This window comes from Sciurus carolinensis, chromosome 15, assembly GCF_902686445.1.
Source record: "Sciurus carolinensis chromosome 15, mSciCar1.2, whole genome shotgun sequence".
Lineage (NCBI taxonomy): Eukaryota > Metazoa > Chordata > Mammalia > Rodentia > Sciuridae > Sciurus > Sciurus carolinensis.
In genome coordinates this window covers 25,588,579-25,610,539 of record NC_062227.1, presented here as the reverse complement: position 1 = coordinate 25,610,539, position 21,961 = coordinate 25,588,579, and the positions used below count along the sequence as shown (strand labels likewise).

At 41.1% G+C, this 21,961-nt stretch overlaps 1 protein-coding gene across 9 annotated transcripts in view; it reads right to left on the bottom strand.

Annotated features, from left to right (window-relative positions):
- The window catches only part of L3mbtl4 (L3MBTL histone methyl-lysine binding protein 4), a 520,509-nt gene that overhangs the window by 14,744 nt on the left and 483,804 nt on the right, over positions 1–21,961 (bottom strand). For all 9 annotated transcript variants that reach the window (XM_047526991.1, XM_047526997.1, XM_047526990.1 and 6 more), the window contains one exon: positions 4,773–4,942. In XM_047526991.1, the coding sequence (XP_047382947.1) occupies positions 4,773–4,942 (170 nt within the window). The remainder of the gene's footprint in view (positions 1–4,772; positions 4,943–21,961) is intronic.

The following is a 21,961-nucleotide window of genomic DNA, read 5'->3' as shown; positions in this document are numbered from 1 at the left end:
TGAAAGAAAACAGATGCCAACCAAGAATCTTATACCCAGCAAAACTTACTTTCAGATTTGACGACGAAATAAGATCCTTCCATGATAAACAAAAGCTAAAGGAATTTACAAAAAGAAAGCCAGCATTACAGAACATTCTCAGCAAAATATTCCATGAGGAAGAGATGAAAAACGTTGCAAATCAGCAATGGAAGGAACTAGTGTAAAGGAATAGCCAAATAAAGGAGAAACCAAGTCATGTCAAAAAACAAAAATGAGTCATGACTGGGAATACAAATCATATCACAATAATAACCCTGAATGTTAATGGCCTGAACTCATCAATCAAAAGACATAGACTGGCAGATTGGATTAAAAAGAAAAATCCAACAATATGTTGCCTGCAAGAGACTCATCTCATAGAAAGAGACACCCATAGACTAAAGGTGAAAGGATGGGGAAAAACATACCATGCCCACGGACACAGCAAAAAAGCTGGAGTATCCATCCTCATTTCAGATAGTGTGGACTTCAAGTCAAAACTAGTCAGAAGGAATAAAGAAGGACATTACATACTGCTTAAGGGAAGCATAAATCAGCAAGACATAACAATCATAAATATCTATGCCCCGAACAGTGGCTCATCCACGTACGTCAAACAAATCCTTCTCAATTCCAGAAAGCAAATAGACCACAACACAATAATACTAGGCAATTTTAACACACCTCTCTCATCACTGGATAGATCCTCCAAACAAAAATTGAATAAAGAAACCATAGATCTCAATAACACAATCAATAATTTAGACTTAACAGACATTTATAGAATATACCATCCAACAAAGAGTGAATACACTTTCTTCTCAGCAGCACATGGATCCTTCTCTAAAATAGACCATATATTATGCCACAAAGCTACTGTTAGCAAATACAAGAAGATAGAGATACTACCTTGTACTCTATCAGATCATAATGGATTGAAATTAGAAATAAATGACAGAATAAAAAACAGAAACTTCTCCAATACCTGGAGATTAAATAATATGCTATTATGTGATGAATGGACAACAGAAGACATCAGGAGGGAGATAAAAAATTCTTAGAAGTAAACGAGAACAAAGATACATCATAACAAAATCTCTGGGACACTATGAAAGCAGTACTTAGAGGAAGATTTATTTCATGGGGAACATTCAACAAAAGAAGTAGAAATCAACAAATAAACGACTTAACACTACAGCTCAAAGTCCTACAAAAAGAAGAGCAGACCAACACCAAAAGTAGTAGAAGACAGGAAATAGTTAAAATCAGAGCTGAAATCAATAAAATTGACACAAAAGAAACAATCGGAAAAATTAATAAAATAAATAGTTGGTTCTTTGAAAAAATAAACAAAATTGATAAACCCTTAGCCACACTAACAAAGAGAAGATGGGAGAAAATCCAAATCACTAAAATTCAGAATGAACAAGGAAATACCACAACAGACACAAGTGAAATAGAAAACATAATTAGAAGCTATTTTGAAAATCTATACTCCAACAAAACAGAAAACCTCAAGACATCAACAAGTTTCTAGAGACATATGAATTACCTAAACTGAACGAGGAGGACATACACAACTTAAATAAATCAATTTCAAGCAATGAAATAGAAGAGGTCATCAAAAGCCTACCAGCAAAGAAAAGTCCGGGACCAGATGGGTTCTCAGCCGAGTTCTACAAAAGCTTTAAAGAAGAGCTCATTCCAATACTTCTCAAAGTATTCCATGAAATAGAAGAGGAGGGAACCCTACCAAACTCATTCTATAAAGCCAATATCACCCTGATTCCTAAACCAGACAGAGACGCATCGAGGAAAGAAAATTTTAGACCAATATCCTTAATGAACATCGATGCAAAAATTCTCAACAAAATTTTAGCAAATCGCATACAAAAATATATTAAAAAGATAGTGCACCACGATCAAGTGGGTTTTATCCCAGGGATGCAAGGTTGGTTCAACATCAGGAAATCAATAAATGTCATTCACCGTATCAACAGTCTTAAAGTTAAGAATCACATGATTATTTCGATAGATGCAGAAAAAGCATTCGATAAAATACAGCACCCCTTCATGCTCAAAACACTAGAAAAAATTGGGGTAGTGGGAACATTCCTTAACATTATAAAGGCCATCTACGCTAAGCCCATGGCTAATATCATTCTAAATGGTGAAAAACTGAAAGCATTCCCCCTAAAAACTGGAACAAGGCAGGGATGCCCTCTTTCACCACTTCCATTCAACATCATCCTTGAGACTCTAGCCAGAGCAATTAGACAAACCAAAGAAATTAAAGGGATACGAATTGGAAAAGAAGAACTCAAACTCTCCCTGTTCACTGATGACATGATTATGTATTTAGAGGAACCTGGAAATTCCACCAGAAAACTTTTAGAACTCATAAGTGAATTCAGTAAAGTAGCATGTTACAAGATCAATGCTCATAAATCCAATGCATTTTTATACATAAGTGATGAATCTTCAGAAAGAGAAATTAGGAAAACTACCCCATTCACAATAACCTCGAAAAAAATAAAATACTTGGGAATCAATCTCACAAATGAGGTGAAAGATCTCTACAATGAGAACTACAGAACACTAAAGAAAGAAATTAATGAAAACCTTAGTTGATGGAAAGATCTCCCTTGTTCTTGGATAGGCAGAATTAATATTGTCCAAATGGCCATACTACCTAAAGTGCTATACAGATTCAATGCAATTCCAATTAAAATCCCAATGATGTACCTTGCAGGAATAGAGCAAGCAATTATGAAATTCATCTGGAAGAATAAAAAACCTAGAATAGCTAAAGCAATCCTCAGTAGAAAGAGTGAAGCAGGGGGTATCGCAATACCAGATCTTCAACTCTATTACAAAGCAAGAGTAACAAAAACGGCATGGTATTGGTACCAAAATAGAAAGGTGGGTCAATGGTACAGAACAGAGGACATGGACACAAACCCAAATAAATACAATTTTCTCATACTAGACAAAGGGGCCAAACATATGCAATGGAGAAAAGATAGCCTCTTCAACAAATGGTGCTGGGAAAACTGGAAAACCATATGCAATAGAATGAAATTAAACCCCTATCTCTCACCCTACACAAAACTCAACTCAAAATGGATCAAGGACCTTGGAATCAGCCAGAGACCCTTCATCTTATAAAAGAAAAAGTAGGTCCAAATCTTCAACTTGTTGGCTTAGGATCAGACTTCCTTAACAGGACTCCCATAGCACAAGAAATAAAAGCAAGAATCAACTACTGGGATAGATTCAAACTAAATAGCTTTCTCTCAGCAAAGGAAACTATCAGCAATGTGAAGAGAGAGCCTACAGAGTGGGAGAAAATCTTTGCCACTCATACTTCAAATAGAGCGCTGATTTCCAGAATATATAAAGAACTCAAAAAACTCTACACCAAGAATACAAATAATCCAATCATCAAATGGGCTAAGGAAATGAACAGACACTTCACAGAAGATCTACCAGCAATCAACAGATATATGAAAAAATGTTCAACATGTCTAGTAATAAGAGAAATGCAAACCAAAACTACCCTAAAATTTCATCTCACCCCAATTAGAATGGCGATTATCAAGAACACAAGCAACAATAGGTGTTGGTGAGGATGTGGGGAAAAAGGTACACTCATACATTGCTGGTGGGGTTGCAAATTAGTGCAGCCACTCTGGAAGGCAGTGTGGAGATTCCTCAGAAAGCTTGGATTGGAACCACCATTCGACCCAGCTATCCCCCTCCTTGGCCTATACCCAAAGGACTTAAAATCAGCATACTACAGAGATACAGCCACATCAATGTTCACTGCTGCTCAATTCACCATAGCCAGATTGTGGAACCAACCTAGATGCCCTTTAAAGAAACTGTGGCATATATATACAATGGAATATTACTCCGCCATGAAGAATGATAAAATTATGGCATTTGCAGGCAAATGGATGAAATTGGAGAATATCATGCTAAGTGAGATAAGCCAGTCTCAAAAAGTAAAGGACGAATGATCTCGCTGATAAGCGGATGAGGACATAAAATGGGGGGTTGGAGGGGTTAGTGTTAGGGTTAGGGTTAGGTTTATGGTTAGGGAGGGTGGTAAGAATGAAGGAAGTAAGGACTGTATAGAGGGAAAAGAGGGGTGGGGGGAAGGAAAAAAATAACAGAATGAATCAAACAACATTGCCCTATGTAAATTTATGATTACACAAATGGCATGTCTTGACTCCACGTACAAAGAGAGAAACAACATGTACCCCATTTGTTTACAATAAAAAAAAAATCAACCTAAGGATGACCTGATCATCTTGGGGCTTTGGATGAAGAAACGGGCAGAAAATCTGCCTGCAGAGAATGCATTTGGTTCTCAGGACCTGGATGTCCTGGAGGCAGTGCTCTCTCCCAGCAAGGAAGCTGCTGAACTCAAGTCTAAGATGCTTATACATCGGTGATTCCTCAAGTCAAAGCTGGAATGTAGACTTGGAGCTTAGGTCCCTCTGCTTAAAATAGCCCCAGGCAGATAGCGATGAGGTACAGGGGGCAGAGGATAAGGCAGGGAAGAAGAGGCACAAAACTAACTGGGCTTTCCTAACTGCCTCAAAATCATGTCTGGCTTCTCACTGCAATTCGGATTTAACTTAATACAGAGGAGGTCCCACCTGAAAGAAAAAGGGTATTTTCCCAGGCAACAGAAAAGCCCAACAACAGGCTGGTCCCATCTCAGGGGCCCTGGCGCTCACCTGGTCCACTGTCCATCGGGCCACCTGGCTGGCCTGGATGTCAGCTACACCTGGCAGCAGCTTGCAGTGCTGCTCCCTGCCGAGGGGAAGGTCCCGCGAAGGGTGGGCAGTCATGGATGTCAGGAAGACCGATTGGTGCAGGGCCTGCTGGGTCTGCTCAGCTGAGTATTCTGAAAGAGAGGCAGCGTGGAGTGAGCAGCAGGTCAGCCCTGGAGCGGAGGGCCCGTGGTCAGGGTGGTTAAGATGCAGACACAACCAATAGTTTTGTCTCCTGCTTGTATTAGGTCACTGCCAGAGGAGTTCCCACACATAGCATGTACCATGGTTCTGCTTTAGACCAGTGGCTTAGCAAAGCAGATGTCATGTAAGACCCCTAAGACTATGATTGTTTGTTAACCACATTCAAATCATTTCTATGAGATACTGATTGACCAATGAAGGACTAGCTTGTCATTGCCCCTGGCTTCTTGCTCCTTAAATCAGGACTCAGAGGAACCAAAGACCCACTCAGAATGTGAATGCTGAGTAGACTGGCATACTGAACCATCTGGGATGTGTATGTACAAAAGAACAATTTCTTCCTGGAAACCACTTCATACATCTCTAAAGCTGGAATGAGCCCAGGTCCACATCTGGCTTCCTAAATCCCCTGGTAACACTGAATGAAATGTAGCACAGGGTCCCCATGAGAACTGGGGTGCCATCAGCTGCTGCTGTAGATCCCCAGCAATACACAATGACCTCAGGTGGGAATCTAGGACAGCTAGGGATTTCTGGAAAGCAGCCTCAACTGAGATGTGACTTCCCTGGCACAGGTACTCTTAAATGGGGTGTTCTCTGTTTTGAACAAGCTCTGAATGCACCAGGATTGTAAGGGCACAAAGAACAATGGCAGCTGCTTGCCCCAGACAGGCTGCTCTGAGCAAGGAGTGAGACTTCAGTGGGATTGATGCACTTCAGCCTCATTCTTATCAACACTTCTGTATTAGTTTTTTTTTCCCTTCAAAAGTGACTTCACTATTTCTTTATTGCAGTGCTGAAGACTGAACCCAGGACCTCATGCATGCTAGGCAAGTGCTCTACCACAGTGCTACATCCCTAGCCCCAAAGTGACTTTAAGTTCTTAAGTTATATCCCAATATTTAAGATAGACCATGGATTTAAATATTCCATATTACCTTGAATCTACAAATGGATAAGGAACAAAAACCTGTTACAGAGATTTCAGAGAAACCATTGCCTTTATAATACCTCCTAAGATACTTTTGACATGCATTAGCAAAATAAAACTACTGATATTTAAAGAGACTTCAGAAAGGAAACGCTTCAATCCTTCTAAAAGTACCCACTTCATAATGCAAATGGCAGGTTAAGCGAGTGATAGCTACATAATGTAAAGTTTATTATGATGGTTGGTGTTTTACACACTGAGCCTGAAGTTATTTTGCAAATATTTCCACCTCAAATTAATTACAGTTTTTAATGGGTGAGGCTGACCTGCACTTGACATGGTCAGTCACATAATTTTTATAATCAGAAAGGCTCTAAGCTTTAAGTGAACTGTCCATCACTAGGATTCTCTGTACAATGCTGCTCTTGTGGATCACAGCAGACATTCTCATATTTACCAAGGCTTGCTGTCTACCCAGATGAAGAGACAGCAAAATTGCCAGCTTCTTCCCAATTCTCATGCTCCAGTTGCAACCAGCAGCAAATTCATCTCCAACTGCTGATTGTCCAATGCTGACCTTTTTAGTATGTAAATAGGCTATCTCTCTTAATGTAGTTCAGCCGACAGTATGTAAGGCTGCAGGTTTTGAAAGGAAACTTCACAACTTCTTGGAAAGGCCAGTATGCTGACATATGTCCTTTAATGAAGTTGCCCCATTGGACAAGGAGCATGTGCAAAACAAGCCCTGAAACCCAGGATGGAAACCTCAGGAAGCCAGGTTGTGATTACAGCAGCACAGGAACCTTGGAGAACTTTCCAGGGAAACGCAGAGTTAAAGCCATGTTCTCTTAGGGATTAAGACCTGAGCCAAAGATGGGCTTTATTCTGGAAAAGAATGACTATTTTGCTCATTTGGTTGTTTTTGCTGAAATAGTATGAACTTGAACAAACAAACAAGTATCTCAAACCCATGCTTTGGATAAATTAACCATGTATAATTTCTAAAATATACAGGACTCTGAAAAGATACGATTATTGAATCTTATGTTTCAGATATAGGAAGACATCAAGGAATGGTGATCATATTGCTGTGATTCACAAATTAAGGCTTCAGGTATTAAAAAATGTAAAAAAAAGTCACTATACTCCCAATGAAGGAAATTTTCAACACTACAATTTTGGAAAAGAAATGTTTGTGTTGGATGTTAAGGTGTTCTCTTGGAAGTATACCTAATGTGTCATTTTCAGTACATGAACAGTACTAGGGTTCCCCAGTCTACTATTTATCATTGTTGAGGCAGGTTTCTGGCTCTGGAAGATGGCAAATGGGGACTCCGATTGGCTCAGGTAGCAAGACAGCCTTTAGGACTAAAGTTAGGGAGCTCTTGCTTTATGCTGTACTCGGGACTCATACTGGCTTTTGAATACAGTTGACTGTGTCACTGTTAAATCAAAGTATTTATTTGGAGGGAATCTGGATTACTTAAAGAATGAACAAAACTTAATTGGAAACCTAATTAAGAGAACTGTGGGGAATAAGTTTTATGCCATAGGAGATCCCAACCATGGGCAGTGGAGAAAGATCTGTAGCTGTCTGCTGGGCTGTAAAGTCCCTACCTGGGTTCCAAGAGTTTTCACTGGGTATAAGGGTTAGTATCTGTTTACCTGCAATCTCAAGTCCTGGTGAATTAATCACATGTTGACTACAGGAAAACTTTTCACTGCTATTAATTTTACTATATCAATTTCGCATCATCAGATAAAAGTTTGAAGGTTTGCTTTCCACAGCTTCAGTTACCAATATTCAATCACAGTCTGAAAACATTAAATAGGAAATTCCAAAAATGAACAATTCATAAGTTTTAAATTGTGTGGTGTTCTGAATAACTTGATGAAATCTTGTGGCATCTTGCCTGGGACATGAGTCATCCCTTTGTCTAGTGCATCCACTCGGTACACCCTACCTGCCCGTTAGTTACTCATTAGCCATTTCAGTTAACAGACTGACCACTGTGGTACAGCAGTACTTGTGTTCAAGGAACCTTTATTTACTTAATAATGGCTCCAAGTACAAGTACTGATGCAAAGGAGGCAACACGGCACAGAACATGGAAGGAGAGAATAACTGTGGTACTAAGTGGCAATGCTTTAGGGCATATAGGAAAAAACAGAATATAGACGGTTCAGTACTAGAGGCAATTTCAGGCATCCACTGTGGTCTTGGTATGCCCTGTGGGTAAAGGAGGATTACTGTACTTAAAAAGACAAGAGTTAGGTTAGGAAAGGAGCTTCTGAATAACCAGTCTGTCATCTCTAAGACATGACTGGAGTTGACAATATCTACCATGCAGTGCTGGAGTGAGGGTGAAGGATAAAGTGCTTAGCAAGGTCGCAGCTGCTACAATCACTCAATGCAGGTACTACTCTAAACTCAATCTGAAAACTCCTTGAGACCAGGATTAATGTTTTATAAAGGCAAGTTGCATAACCCCAAATCAACACAATGAAAGACAAGTCTCCAGTAGTGACAAAAGGGAATGTATTTGGGGAAGTGTTTCATGGTAACTGTTTTGTCTTCTTTGAACCCTTTGCCAGGGTTCAAACTCACAGCTGATGAGTTTGGAGTGAGACCCTCAGGTTGAGCTGAAGGAGTGCTTAGATGACCTTACCACAGATATACTGTGGCAATGGGGGAAGGGTTGGGTTGACCAGATTGCTTCGTTTTGGAGCACGGTCCCTCCACAAAACAATGGTGACCTTGAGTGAGAAGCTTACCTATACATCCAGGTTTTTCCTCTCTAAAATGGGTAACAATAGTACTTACACCTCACTGAGTTGCTGTGATTAGAATAGCTCGTAGTACAAAATGAGTGCTCAGAACATGTAAGCAATCAAAGTATTGTTTCAAGACAAAGATTTTAAATGTAACAATAGTGAATGTGGGGACATATAATAGTCTCAAAGTCAGCATGGCTAGATGTCCCTAAAACCTATGAAAGCTGAAATCCAGATGGAGACTCAGGATTTTGAAGGACATGTTCAGAATCACACCTAAGAAGTCTTGGAATGGAAGTGTTGTCCCTTTGCAGAAGTCCCAGAGGAGGGAAATGAGAGTGGCATTCTCAGGCTGCAGCCAGGGCAGGGTGGGACATCTGCTTCCCAGGCTGGGTCCCATGTGTGGTGGTAGCCTCACAGCACTGCTTAAATGCAGTGGGCCTGGCAGCTTGGAGATTCTGTGACTCTTGACAGACTTTTTAAATCAGGGATTGATTTGCATTAGTTTAAATTCTGTGCATAAAATTAGACTTTTGAAAATATCTGCTTAAAAACTTGCATACATCTTTATAAGATGTGAGCACACTGATTTGAACTTTTCTCTAAGCCCAGTACAACTCATATCAGATATCTGATAGACAGTTGCTAATCAATTAAGTAACATAAGCTACTGATGAAGGTGTATAAATCATGTGCTGTGTGAGGATGTTCAGTTAGCAAAGGGCTGTGTAAATGATGGTGGTCCTGTTAGATTACTGTGGAGCTAAAAAATTCCTGTTGCCTAGTTATTTTATTGTACTTTTTATATGTTTAGACATTAAGATACACAAATACCATCATGTTACAGTTGCTTACAGTATTTAGTATTATAACAGGCAGTACAGGTTTGTAGCTTAGGAGGATCAGGCTATCCAACTGTGTAGAAGGGTCTATCATCTAGGTGGGTGTAAGTGTACTTTGTGATGTTTGCATGATAAAATCACCTACTGATGTAGTACTCAAGACTGTTGTTAAGTGATACATAACTGTACTGGCCTCAGAAATCATTCTCATCAAACCAAAAAGATCAGATTATTCTATCTTAGGGCACTTTGGGTGAACAAGGCCTTCCAGATTGGAAAAGGACATTTACCATGAAGCAGGCAAGAAGGTCACTTGCATGCTTCATCCCAGTTCTGCTTCCACCTACCACAGCTGAGGAATATGGGCTGCTTCCCAGTTTTACTGCCTCACTGCAGTAATGACTCCTCCCCAGCTCCCCGAAAAGTCAGCCAAGGAAATTCATCCTGCAAAAGCAGCCCTCCTACCGGAGGTTTCAACATTCTAATTAATCAAAATGTCCTTTGCACCAGAAAATGAAATGTGTATGAAATCCTGGCTTTGTCTCTAACCCCAGCATGTGAGTGACAATAAAGAAAGCTATCTCACCATTTAGGGTACCTTTCCCTTCCAGAAAACAAGAGTATGAAACACTTGTCATCCCATGGGTTGCCATTTGTGGAACTGTTGAAGAATTTTTGCTACCATTTTTTTCACAATGGGTATTTCTTTTGGGTTTTATGGCCTTTAAAAATTATAATGAAGTGTTTAACAATTTCATCGAGGTGCTTAGGGATTTGGAGCACCCTGTAGTTTCCTGGGCCAACACCCTTCAGCTTGGCTTCCCACCCCAAGGTCCAAAGAGGTCCTGGACTAGAGCAATGGGAGATTTGGTCATGGATGGCGACTCTCTTCAGGATGACTGGGAGAGGGGAGTTCCATCTCCAAGGATATTTAGGCATTATTGTCCTGCAGAGGCGATAAATAACACCCCTTAAAGACATAACAGCAAGAAAAGCCTAGTCAAGAGAGGGTTTTTTTTCTTCATTCTGAGATGGAGGGAATGGCCTGTGGAGGGTGACATGTGACTTAGGGGCTGCTTTTCAGTGACCAAATAGGCTTGTGACATGGAGTATAAGCACCATTTGCTTCCCAATTCCATATATTTTTAAAAAGTATTTGGAGTCTAAAGGATTTTAATTCATCTGAAAATAGCTTGAAAGTAAATCCCTGATTTCTCCTCTGCCCCTCTCACTCATCCCTCCCATACTGCTCTACCCCCACACTAAAGGGAAAAAACATCCTGTATGGAAATGTTCTTTAAAAATATGGCTGTTTCTTCACAAAAGCCTCACACAACAAAACCAAAGCAAGTGAGTCACAAATGATAAACCAGAGTCTGCATGACCGGGCCTCAAGTTATTTTTAATTCCACTAAAAACAGAGACCCATTTCACAAGTAACCTTCTCTTCAATGAAAGGGGGTGCAACTCTTCTGGGTTCTCTGCTCCAAAAAGTTGAAATAAAAAAAATAAAATTTCAACTGGCCCTGAAATCCAATTTTGTGATTTTCTTGCCCACCTTATAATTTGTGATAGCTCCTGACTGATTCCATCAATTTATCCAGCACTTGCTGAGCAGTCACTCTGTTCAAGGTACTGTGCTCCCTTAGTGACTTCTGCTGGAGAAGCAAGCAAATGTTCAGAAAGGGCTCTTCACTTGGTAATGGTGTTTTCTTCCTGGGCTCACCTCTCTTGATGGTCCGCCTACGCCAGAGTGCTTGGAGGCATCATTTCTGGGCTATACCAGATTCTTCTCTTAATTGTGACACTTTTGAACCCACTTGGTCCCTCTTCTTTTTCATTTCTTCAACTGCTCTGTGCCCCCAAACAAAAGGAAGAGCAGAACAACAGAGGCTAAAGTATAACTGGCAAGACAAGGTCTATGCCTCATGTCATTCCTGGGAACATGAACTCATCAAGAGCAGACATTTAACTGATGGTGGGCCCTCTGCACTTGCTATTTCTCATATGCCAATCATACCCAAACATGGCATACCCATACCATATTCCATTTCCTCATCCTCTTATTGTTTAGAATTCAAACACTGATATCTGCTGAGTGCCATAATGGTCCTCCCTTCCTTATCACGAGCTGCCTCTTTATATCTGGTTTCATATCAATGTGGAAGATGAAGCACAGAAAAGTCAAGGGTTTCCCAGGGACATCCCAGTGGGCTATCAAAGAATTAGATGTTGAATGAAAAGCCCAGGATGTTCTAGATTTGTGTCCTGTACAGTGTGGTAGCCACTAGGCACAGGTGGCTATGGAGCACTTGAAACATGAAATGAATTTTGAGATGTGCCATAATATGTCTTGATTGATAACTTAGAATTAAAAAGAAGAACGAAAAATATATCACCTTGACCTTTTTTGAATCAATTTACATGTTGAAATGATATTTTGGATATATTGGGTTTAATAAAATACATTGATCAAATTAATTTTACTTGTTTATTATTTTAAATGTGGCTACTAGGCAATTTCTGTGGCTAGTGTTCTTTTTCTATTAGATGGGGCAGGTCTGGGAGGGTGCTGAGCTTTGTTGAGAACTGCTCTGGGTGCAAGAGGCTTGGAGACTGGATGGAATTCACATTATTCTTGTTGAAATAATAACAAAGGCTATAACATGTTCTGTATTCCAGCCAGGTCCAGCAACTCCAAGAACAACAGAAGACTTGAAGACCTGACGTCACAGACATTTTCTAGGAGCAGACAAGTCTGGAGAGACTAGCTGAGTTCTCATCTTGGATTCACAATATTTGCTGTTAAGACTTTGAACAATATATTTCTCTGGCACACAGGTGGGGTTCAATAAATAACTTGTTATATGGATGAATAAGTGGCCAAATTAGTACATGCATTAGGAAAGCAAGAATTTTTGAAAATCAATTACAAAAACAAAAAGTGACTTTCAAAACTAGGTTAAAAACCATTCATATATAGAGTCATTTACTCCAAAAGTGTTGCTGCCCATCCCAGATCACTAAGTTCTGAGGGAGTTTGTGAAAATCTGGCTGTTCTTTCCTTCCTGGGCTTGAGTGCTGGTGGGGATAAGCAAGGGTACCTCCAGGCTCCCGGTTGCCATCTTCCCAGCATTCCTCCTCAGTCATCCTGTAACAGTCCAGCTCCTCTGAGGTTCCAGCAGTTGGTTTCCCAATTCTACTCACAACCAGGTGCCTCCCATCTTGGGCACACTGATGCCCAGGGAGAAGTAAATGCCCAGCTCTCCACTCTAGCCTACCTTCCTCCATCTGGTCTAGGTGCCTTTCCCCTCAGTTCTGTCTTATAGAACCCCAAAATGCATCTGTGAAGACCCTAGGGCCTCTGTCCCTGGAAGCCCAGTAGCCCTCCAGCATGGTTGGCCTTGTCTCCTCAGTTTACTCTGTGGTTCCAAAACTGTAGCCAACCCCCTGCTAGGTCCCAAAGTCTTCTCTGTACGTCTGTCAGGACTCTGTCACTCTTTCCCAGGTCTCCAGGAACTGAAACCTGCTTCTTCTCTCTTTAAGGGGCTGCCAACCAGCCTAGTTATTGCATGGGACAGTCTTCCTGACTTCCCTTGCCTGGCTGCCTCCATAGGCATTTTCTAAAGACTTATTGCCAAATGGAGCTGAATCTGATGGAATCAGCCACTTAAATCAGCAGAGGAAGAAGCAAGCAATACATTTCCTGGAACAGAAACCAGACGCCAAGACTACAAAGGGATTTGGCCTTCAGCTTCAATTCATGAGCATAGGATTTTAGCTCTTTCTTTTGATTTTATTTCAGTAAACAGCCCTCAAAGGGGTCCCAAATCCCAGGATGTCCAGCCCTGGGGTTCCTAGATTCAGAGACCTGGAGTTCAGGTACCGAGGTCATGTCTACCTTCAGGCCTGTTCACTCTCCAGGGGCCTCCCTCTGCCTGTATGGGAATGACTCATGCCCTGCCCCACCCCAGGATGCCCCTGAAGGACACTGCCACTTGCTACACTATGTTAAAACTTTACTTTTCAGTCCCTATTAGCAGAGCATAAATCCAAGGGCAATCGTTTTCAATTTATCCACAGAGCCACATGATGTAGCATAGATCTGACACATGGTTCAGCATAATACAGGTGCTTAATACATGATGTGACTGTTGAGCCATCTGAGGAATTTTACTGCAGAGACAAATAATGCAGTAGCAAAAGCTAATGTAGTCTGTGCCAGTGAAAACAATAAGCATCCATCTTGGGTTCTCTCGTTTGCCAAAGAGATTCATTACTGAAAGGGCTGGGGGTTGTTTGTGAAATGAAATCTAACTGACTCCTCAATTTGATGTTTGAGAAGTAGATATCCCTTGATTTCATTTGAACAAAAATGCAGAAAAGTTCATATTAATTTTTGATATGTTAGTCATCCAATAAAAGACTTCAGTGCAGGATATTTTCTGATGGCTAAAGGGTGACCTTTGAGTTTAATATCGTTTTTGCACAGCTTGAGATATATTAATTAACTTCTTTGATTGAATACTACAATTCAATCACCCAGCATGTATTTTTGTATCCTCTGTAAGACCAATCTCCTTCACTTGCAAAGGTGAGACCATAATTGAATCAACATGGGCATGAACTTGACCAGAGAAGTGGAGTGGCTCTTCTTAAAGTAGATATGCTCTCACCTGGTAACTTCCTACCACCTACTCCACACCATGCAGCAAGAGGAGGTACAGGTGGTGTGGGGTTAGCATTCACAAATTTGAAATGCCTAGCAGTCACCTCTGTGAGTTTAAGATAAAAGAAGTATGAAGAAGTGATGTAAGCACACTCTAATTCCAATAGTACATGGCAGAACTAGATTAAAAGGAGATCAATTTGGAAGTTTGGGTTATCAAAGATGCTTGGGACCAGAAGTGTTTCAAATTTCAGACATCTTTGGATTTTGGAATATATACATATACATATGAGATATCTTTTTTTCTTCTTGGTACTGGGGATTAAACTCAGGGGCACTTGACCATTGAGTCACATACCCAGCCCTATTCTGTATTTTATTTAGAGACAGGGTCTGATAGAGTTGCTTAGTGTATCCCCACTGCTGAGGATAGCTCTGAACTGGAGATCCTCCTGTCTCAGTCTCCTGTGCAGTGGATCTTGGGAATGGAACCCACATATAAACATGAGATTCATTTATGTTTTATATATACCTTACACATATAACCTGACCATAATTTTATACAATATTACTGATAATTTGGGGCACAGAAAAGTTTTCACTTGTGGCATCATGTTGATGCTCAAAGTTTTAGATTTTGGAGCATCCTGAATTTGGGGTTTTGGGTATGGGAATGTTCAGCCTGTAGACTCTTTGAAATCAGGGCAGGGAGGAACACCCATGCCTAGGGTGGAGTACAGTGCAAGGAGAAAGAAAACCCAAGCAGGTCTTCCCAGGGTCCCTTACCCATTTTGCCCATTTCTCAGCTCCCACAAGGCGGGAGTTGGAAGGTGAAATGAACAAATGCAAGTTATAAGTCTTTTTTTTTTTTACCATCTCCCCACTGCCTTTGCAAACTCCACCCCCTAGTACAGCACCTCCAATAAGAGGTGCTCAAGAGCTGTTTGCTGACAACTAACAGGGCAGGTATAGATGGTGAGAAGGGGACAAAAGAACATATGCTTCTGGAATGAAGCAAAGACTCAAATTTCCACTGTGCCATTAGTGAATGCCTTGCTGGAATCTGCCTCCTTTCTCTCAACTTCCCTATTCCCAACCACCAGCAAACCATTTCAGTCGGAGTCCATGGGTGTTCACCTTCATCAGAGAGATTTCTGGTGAAGGTCTGGTGTGACTCCAAATTTCTTATGCCCATGAAGAAACAGTCAGTTCAGGGCATAGCATGGTGCTGTCATCCAGTAGCAAGTAATAGGAACAACAAGGACTGCACCCAGTGGAATGAGCCTCAGGAGCCAGACTGGAGGTAGGGCAGGGTTACAGTTATAGAGATCTGTCAGCACTTGCTCCCCTGGCCAGCATTCCACCCAGGAACAGAGCCCACTGGAACCCAGAGCCTGGCACACTGGGGCACTATTTTCCTCCAGTACTTCTTTAATGAGGAATTTCTCTATGTAGCAGTACAAAGCATCTGAATTTTCAGATAGGTGCCTGAAAGTACTGTCAGATTTATCTAAAAACTAATGTACTGGGGACCCACAGAGACATGATCAAAGGAGCATCTCAAGCTCCCCAGAAATGAGTGACTGGGTTCTGCTTGGCAGAGGTAAAAAACAGAAATCCTCCCACCCCAGGTGCCACGCCTGCCACTCTGGGGACCCAAGACTGCGGCTCCCTTTTCTCCTCTAGCCCTGGCACACAGAGCTGCCTCTTTCCCTGGCAGTGAGCTCAGCACAGATGCTCATTCCTGCATGGTGCCAAGGGCTCCCCTTATGGAGATGCTGACGTGTTCACAGATTTAGAGAAGTTATCCTGCTTTGGGGCACTCTGAAGTCCAAGAGGGTTCTCTACAAGTCTTGGGGAGACACCTGTTCTCACAGACTCAGATGCTCCCAGACAGCTCTTCCCATTTGAAAGTGGTTTTCAGTAGAGGATCTTTTGGCACAGGACAGCCCCAAGGCCATGTGTCTTCCCTCCCACTCTGAGAGAGAGAGAACTTACCAGAAACCAGGATGCCCCACCATGAATTAAAAGCACACACCCCTTCTCCTTGTGATCATTCATTATTGAAAACATGTAAATAAATTAGTCAGTGGACTTCTTTTCATGGTTCACTTTTGTGCAGATTCAATGAGGAAGCAGATTATGGGCTGTTTTCTTCTTGCAGGAATCATGAGTATTTCTAAACTTTGCCCTGCTTTGCAGAGAAGCTAGATGCACAACACACACAGGACAGGCTGTTCTTCACGTGGCCTGTGCCTTGGTTGGTTTGTGTTCCCTCCTTTGCATACCAAGACAGTTCAGGAAAAGCCAGTCACCCTGTGACACTGCTTGTATGTGCCTAGTCTGGCTGCACCCCACTTCCCTGCTCCTCAGCCCCTCCCACCTGCTTTCCAGGGTTTCCTCTGTGCACACAGATCAAATGTGCATCCTCACGCATTTTGGCATGAGTCATTTTCCCACGTCCCCACTGACTGTCCTCTAGGTTCCCTGGTCTGGTCTCACCTTGTGCTAATTACAGGGAGCAATGTGGGCTGTGAAGATTAGAAAATTTTAGGCAGAACAGCAAAAAATTAAGGTTAGTTTTTTAGTTAAAGAAGAAATTAGTGTTCTTAGTATTTTTTAGACTTCATGCTTTCCTTAAAAATTATAACAATTATGAAGAAACAAACAAAATTATACCAAATTTAAGAAAATTCACTTGAGCTGGATAAAACACAAAAAGACTCCATGCTCTTTGTTACCTGGTTGAAGTCTTGTCAGAAACTCAGCTCCAAGCTATGCAAAAGCTGTTCTGTTCAGCTTTTCTCCCCTATACTAAATATCAGCTGATGCCAATATGCACAGATGATATATCTGACCTTCTCCAATTACCAACAGTCAATAGAACAGAAAGTTTTTAATTTTGTGTGTGAATATGGGGATGTGTGTGTTTGTTGAAAAAAAGAAAAAAAATAAACACTCTAAAAATTTCAATGGCAGGAATGAGTACATGACACAATTTAAATACAAATTACAAAGCAAAGAAGCAATCAATGAGTGGACTGATCATTACACGCTGCATTTCAGCCTCTGGGAGTCAGTCAATGGAGACATCCCCATCCACCTGTGACCCAGGCTCCACTTTCGGTCACTTCCCACTGAGGCCACCCATCCCCTGCATCTTGGCTTTGCTCTTGCCCCCTGTCTTTTTCTCATTCCAGACAGTGTGGCCGGAGCAAGTTCTTCTCTTCGTTTAGTTGATGAGTTTCTTCACACTACGGGACTAACATCCCAGACCCACTGAGCTGTGGACACAGCCAGAGATGGTATTTTGTTTCCTGATGACATGGTAGCATGGGAGCCAAGAACTTTCAATTAGTTGGAAGCCAGGTCTCTGTTGCATGAAATTCACATCCATCAGTTAGAATCCCATGAGAAGACAAGGAACTAAGGAAACCTCCATTCAGAGACCTGGGCTTTGTGACCTCCACTAGAGGGTCTGGAAAATGGCCCCAGAAAGTTGGCAGCATGCTTTTAGAAGGTGTGGCCTGAGGTACAGTCTCTTTGCAATTTAAAAAGCGAACCAGGAAAAATTAAAGCTCAGAAGAATTAGGTTTATAATACTATTATATTTATGGTATAAACTTGTTTCTCATTTTAATTCTACACATTCATATCTTGCGAAAATGACAATTTATCTCATTTTCATTAAAAATGTGCAAGCTTAGATCTAAACACCACATTTATCACATGCATGCTTAAGAGGAACAGGAAGGTGTGGGATAAGAGATGATATGCTTTACCCTAGTACTAATGAATTGACTAGGTAAGTATAGCAAAAGAGACAAAATTTGAAAATTACACTTTTATGAATATTAGAAAGTTTACTAGGCAGCTACTTTTTATTAGTGCATATTAACTATACAGAATAACGGGTTTCATTTTGGTGTATTTGTATATGTATATGACATATTTTAAGCAATTACTTCATAACTACTTCAAACCTATCATATCAGAAATTTAAGTAACAATGGAAGGACAATTGAGGATTTAGACTTTCTCACCTAAACAGGAAGGTGATCATTTCTTTGGGTCTTTCATTTCCACATATGTACAGTCATAAGAGAAACTAATGAGATTGTGCTTAGGAAGGCGCAAGTTGCCTGTGTCAGAAGGCAACCTGGTATTGTAAATTAAGGTCTGCATTTCCTATGGGAAGGAGACTCTGTATGTGTAATGATACAGTAAGGCTCTTTTTCAAGCAAGTGGTACTTGTATTCAAAACCCTACTTTACATCACTGTTAAAATAACTGCATTTGGAATCAGTAATTTTCTTGGCATGGTTACTTTCCACTTGAAGAAACTGTTGTGTCACCAGGATGGAGTGATGTTTTAGGGAATGAATACTTACAGATCACCCATAAATGGATCACTATTAATGAATTAGAGATTAAGGCAGTAGCACCAACACTTAAAACAGCATCAAAACCCTTTTCTTAATTGCCATCCATAACAGGCAAGCTGCTAATATTTGTGTGTTCATGTGGGTGGGTGGAGATTTAAAAAAAAAAGCAGTGTTGGAAAATAAAAGAATTTTAATAAAGGCAAGTGTTTGCAGAAGAGTGATTCAGGTGTGCTGTCACCACACACTCAAAACCTTGTTGGTTGTGATGGGGAATATTTAGAAACATTCTGCAGAGCTTCTAATAAACCATTTGAAAGAGACAGCACTGAGCCAAGATTGAACAGTGACAGAACACGTCAGCGGGGATGGAAAATGCGTCTGAGATAAATGAGAAACAGCAAGTTTCAGAGGCCAGATGACCCCTCCAGCTTCCCAAATAACCTGGAATCTTCAGGGACCAAAACTGCCCCTCGTTTCTCAGTCTAAACTCAGACTGATATTCTCATAGTAACTATTCCTCAATTATAGAGCAAGGCTTCATTGTACCACATTTTATTTTAACTTGGGAACAGAAGATCATCTGAAATGTTTTTGAAGACCATGGAAATTTACTAGGACACACCAGTGCCATTCTTTGGGGGATTGCAAGGGTAAGTCATGGTGGCCATGTTTCACTTGACAGTACTGTGCTGTCCCCTTGATGGAGCTACCCCTTACTTTAGAACACCCCCCCATAAGAAAACCATGGTTACAGTTTTATACACCACAGAAAATGGTTTATTTTCCATGCCTTCCTCTTTTTCATAGTTTCCACTATATTATTAAACATGGAAGATAATGACAGAACAGTATAAATCCAAAGAAAATGCCAGACATACTTATTTATGTAACTGCAATAAAACTTAAACATAATTATGGGAAAGTCTGTTTAAACATTTCAGAGGCAATACTGTTTCTGATTTTGGAAGGAAAAGGAGTCCACTTCCCCCATCTTAATGTATTATTCTAGCAAAGGTGGCTATGGCTGCTTATGTCCTCATTTGGTTTTTGGTGAGAACATTAATTGATAATGCTAGAATAATTGGTATCTAGAGTGAATCTTTGTTTCTAAATTATTTTTGGACTTTAGCTTTCTTGAATTATAGATAATGATCAAAGTGTCTTAAGGAGACTTTTCTTCAAGAGGAAAATTGCATAGGGGTAGATTACTGGTTAAAATCATATTGGTCAATTCTAGGTAGGGAAATAAACTGCTGCTTGGGCTTCAAACTACACTTTCTTAATGACCAGGGAAACATCACTCTTGTCTTTTCTGTCCTCTCTGTGAGTTCCACATGACAGCACCATGGGAAGGAGGAATGATCTAATGAAAGCTTGTATGCGCTGGCTGAAACTAAGCAGCCTATTTATAAACTACTCAGAAATTTAAGTGAAAAGCTCTTACCTACTCCAGGTTCAAATGAGGGAGCCAGGCTTAAGTGTGAAGACACAAAGGAGAAGTACAAGCTGGGGAAGAAGTGCATGAGTGGTTAAACCAAGGGCAATGATGTTAAAGACCGTACCAGGGAACAATGGGAAAACAGAGGGCAAACCTTGGCCAAGACTCACCTAAAAAGCCATGGAGGTGAGTCAACGTAGGTGAAGATGTTATAAATATTGGGTGAGAGGCTCAGCTTCTTCTGTCCCTAGTGACTACAATCCAGCCTCTTTCCCTATGTTGAGTACATGCCCCAGGGTCCTGTGCTCATGCTGAGCTCTCTAGATGCTAGGCAGCTTGAAGCATTTTCAGGGAGGAGAATGAGGCACAGAAAGGGAATGGAAGTTACTTAAATAATCTGCTAGGAGGCTGGTGATATAGCTCAGTGGTAGAGTGCCTGCCTAGCATGCAGGAGGTCCAGGATTCTATCCCCAGTACTTGGGGGGCCGAGGGGGGAGAATCTGCGAGAAGACATGGGTAGGCAAAAGCTTGTAGGAGCTGTAGGGCAAAGGGAATTCTATCTGCCTGGGAGGCAGGAATGAGGTCTTAAGGTGTGGTATATCTGGTGTGTCATTTCAGAGCACAAGAAAACAAGGAAAGGCAATTTGAGGGGAAGACAAAGGGCAGAGTATTGAGTAGGGGTAAGGAGTGGGGAGGATGCACCCACGGACCCCAGGGGAGGAAAAAATTCGAAGGACCTGTTTTTCTGACTTGGTTCTGCAGTAAGGATGCTGTTGAGGGTCAGAGAGGGCTACATGTAGTTGTCACTCTGAGCATATGTGACTGTGTGTCTAGGACCAGCACAAAGGATGCTGGGCAATAATTATCACCCCCTACCCTTTCCTTTGCTACCTTCCCTTCCAGGCCAGGAAGTAGGTGACTCCCAAATGAAAAGCGAGCCTATCTCTTACTGTCAGAAGGCAGACTGAGCCATGCCTTTGCTGAAGGCAGCAGGACTAGCTGCAGCCTCTAGGTGACCAAGCCTCCAAGGGACTACACAGAGCAGTTGCCTGGGCATGTGCAAGAGACTCAGGATGGGTGAGAGTCTGATGCCATCTTTCTAGACTTTCCTGGGGCAGAGTAAAGGTGTTCTGAAGTGAGAAGAGGAAGGAAGGGAACAGAGAGAATGTGGACTTTCTAAAAGCAATTTATTTCTCAAAATTAGAACTCAATGTAAGAATTGAGGGGCTCATACTAATTTTAACCCACCGATACTGTGCCCTCTCCCACTTAGCCTGGGAGCATGAGAATGGAATAGCTGCCATAAATGTGTGGCCCCAAGTGGATATGCTAAATACAGGCAGCTACGTTTTAGTTCTTGCTGCTTCTATCTTTAGTGTCCACCCACAATGGGCAACACACATTAATGAAATCCCCATGCCTCACCGTGGGCATCAGTTCCATCTCCTTCTCCATCTTCAGCAGTGATTATAACAAGGGTGGTTCTCTGAATACATCTCTGAATAAATCTACCTCTCTCAGATCACCTTTTAGTAAAAAATTCATAAAACAACATAAAAATTACCAAAAGTAGGTTAGTGGGAAGGTGGGAAAGCAAACTTTTGAAAAAATTCTCAACCAAATGCATGATTTGGGGATTTCGCAAAAGGGACCAATAAAACTAGGCCACTCAAATCTATTACACCAATATTTTCTCTGGCAAGAGAACAGCTTGCTGGATTTGCATTCGGTTTCACTTTAGGACCTAATTCCTTGTTAAAAAAAAAAAACAAAACAAAAAACCTGAAGGAAAATTTTCCATTAGCTGTAAATTTTACTTAGGCCCAGAGACACCTCCTCACTAACACATATTAAAATCAACAATTAAGCATAATTACATTAAAATATTAAAACACTGTAAGCTATTAGA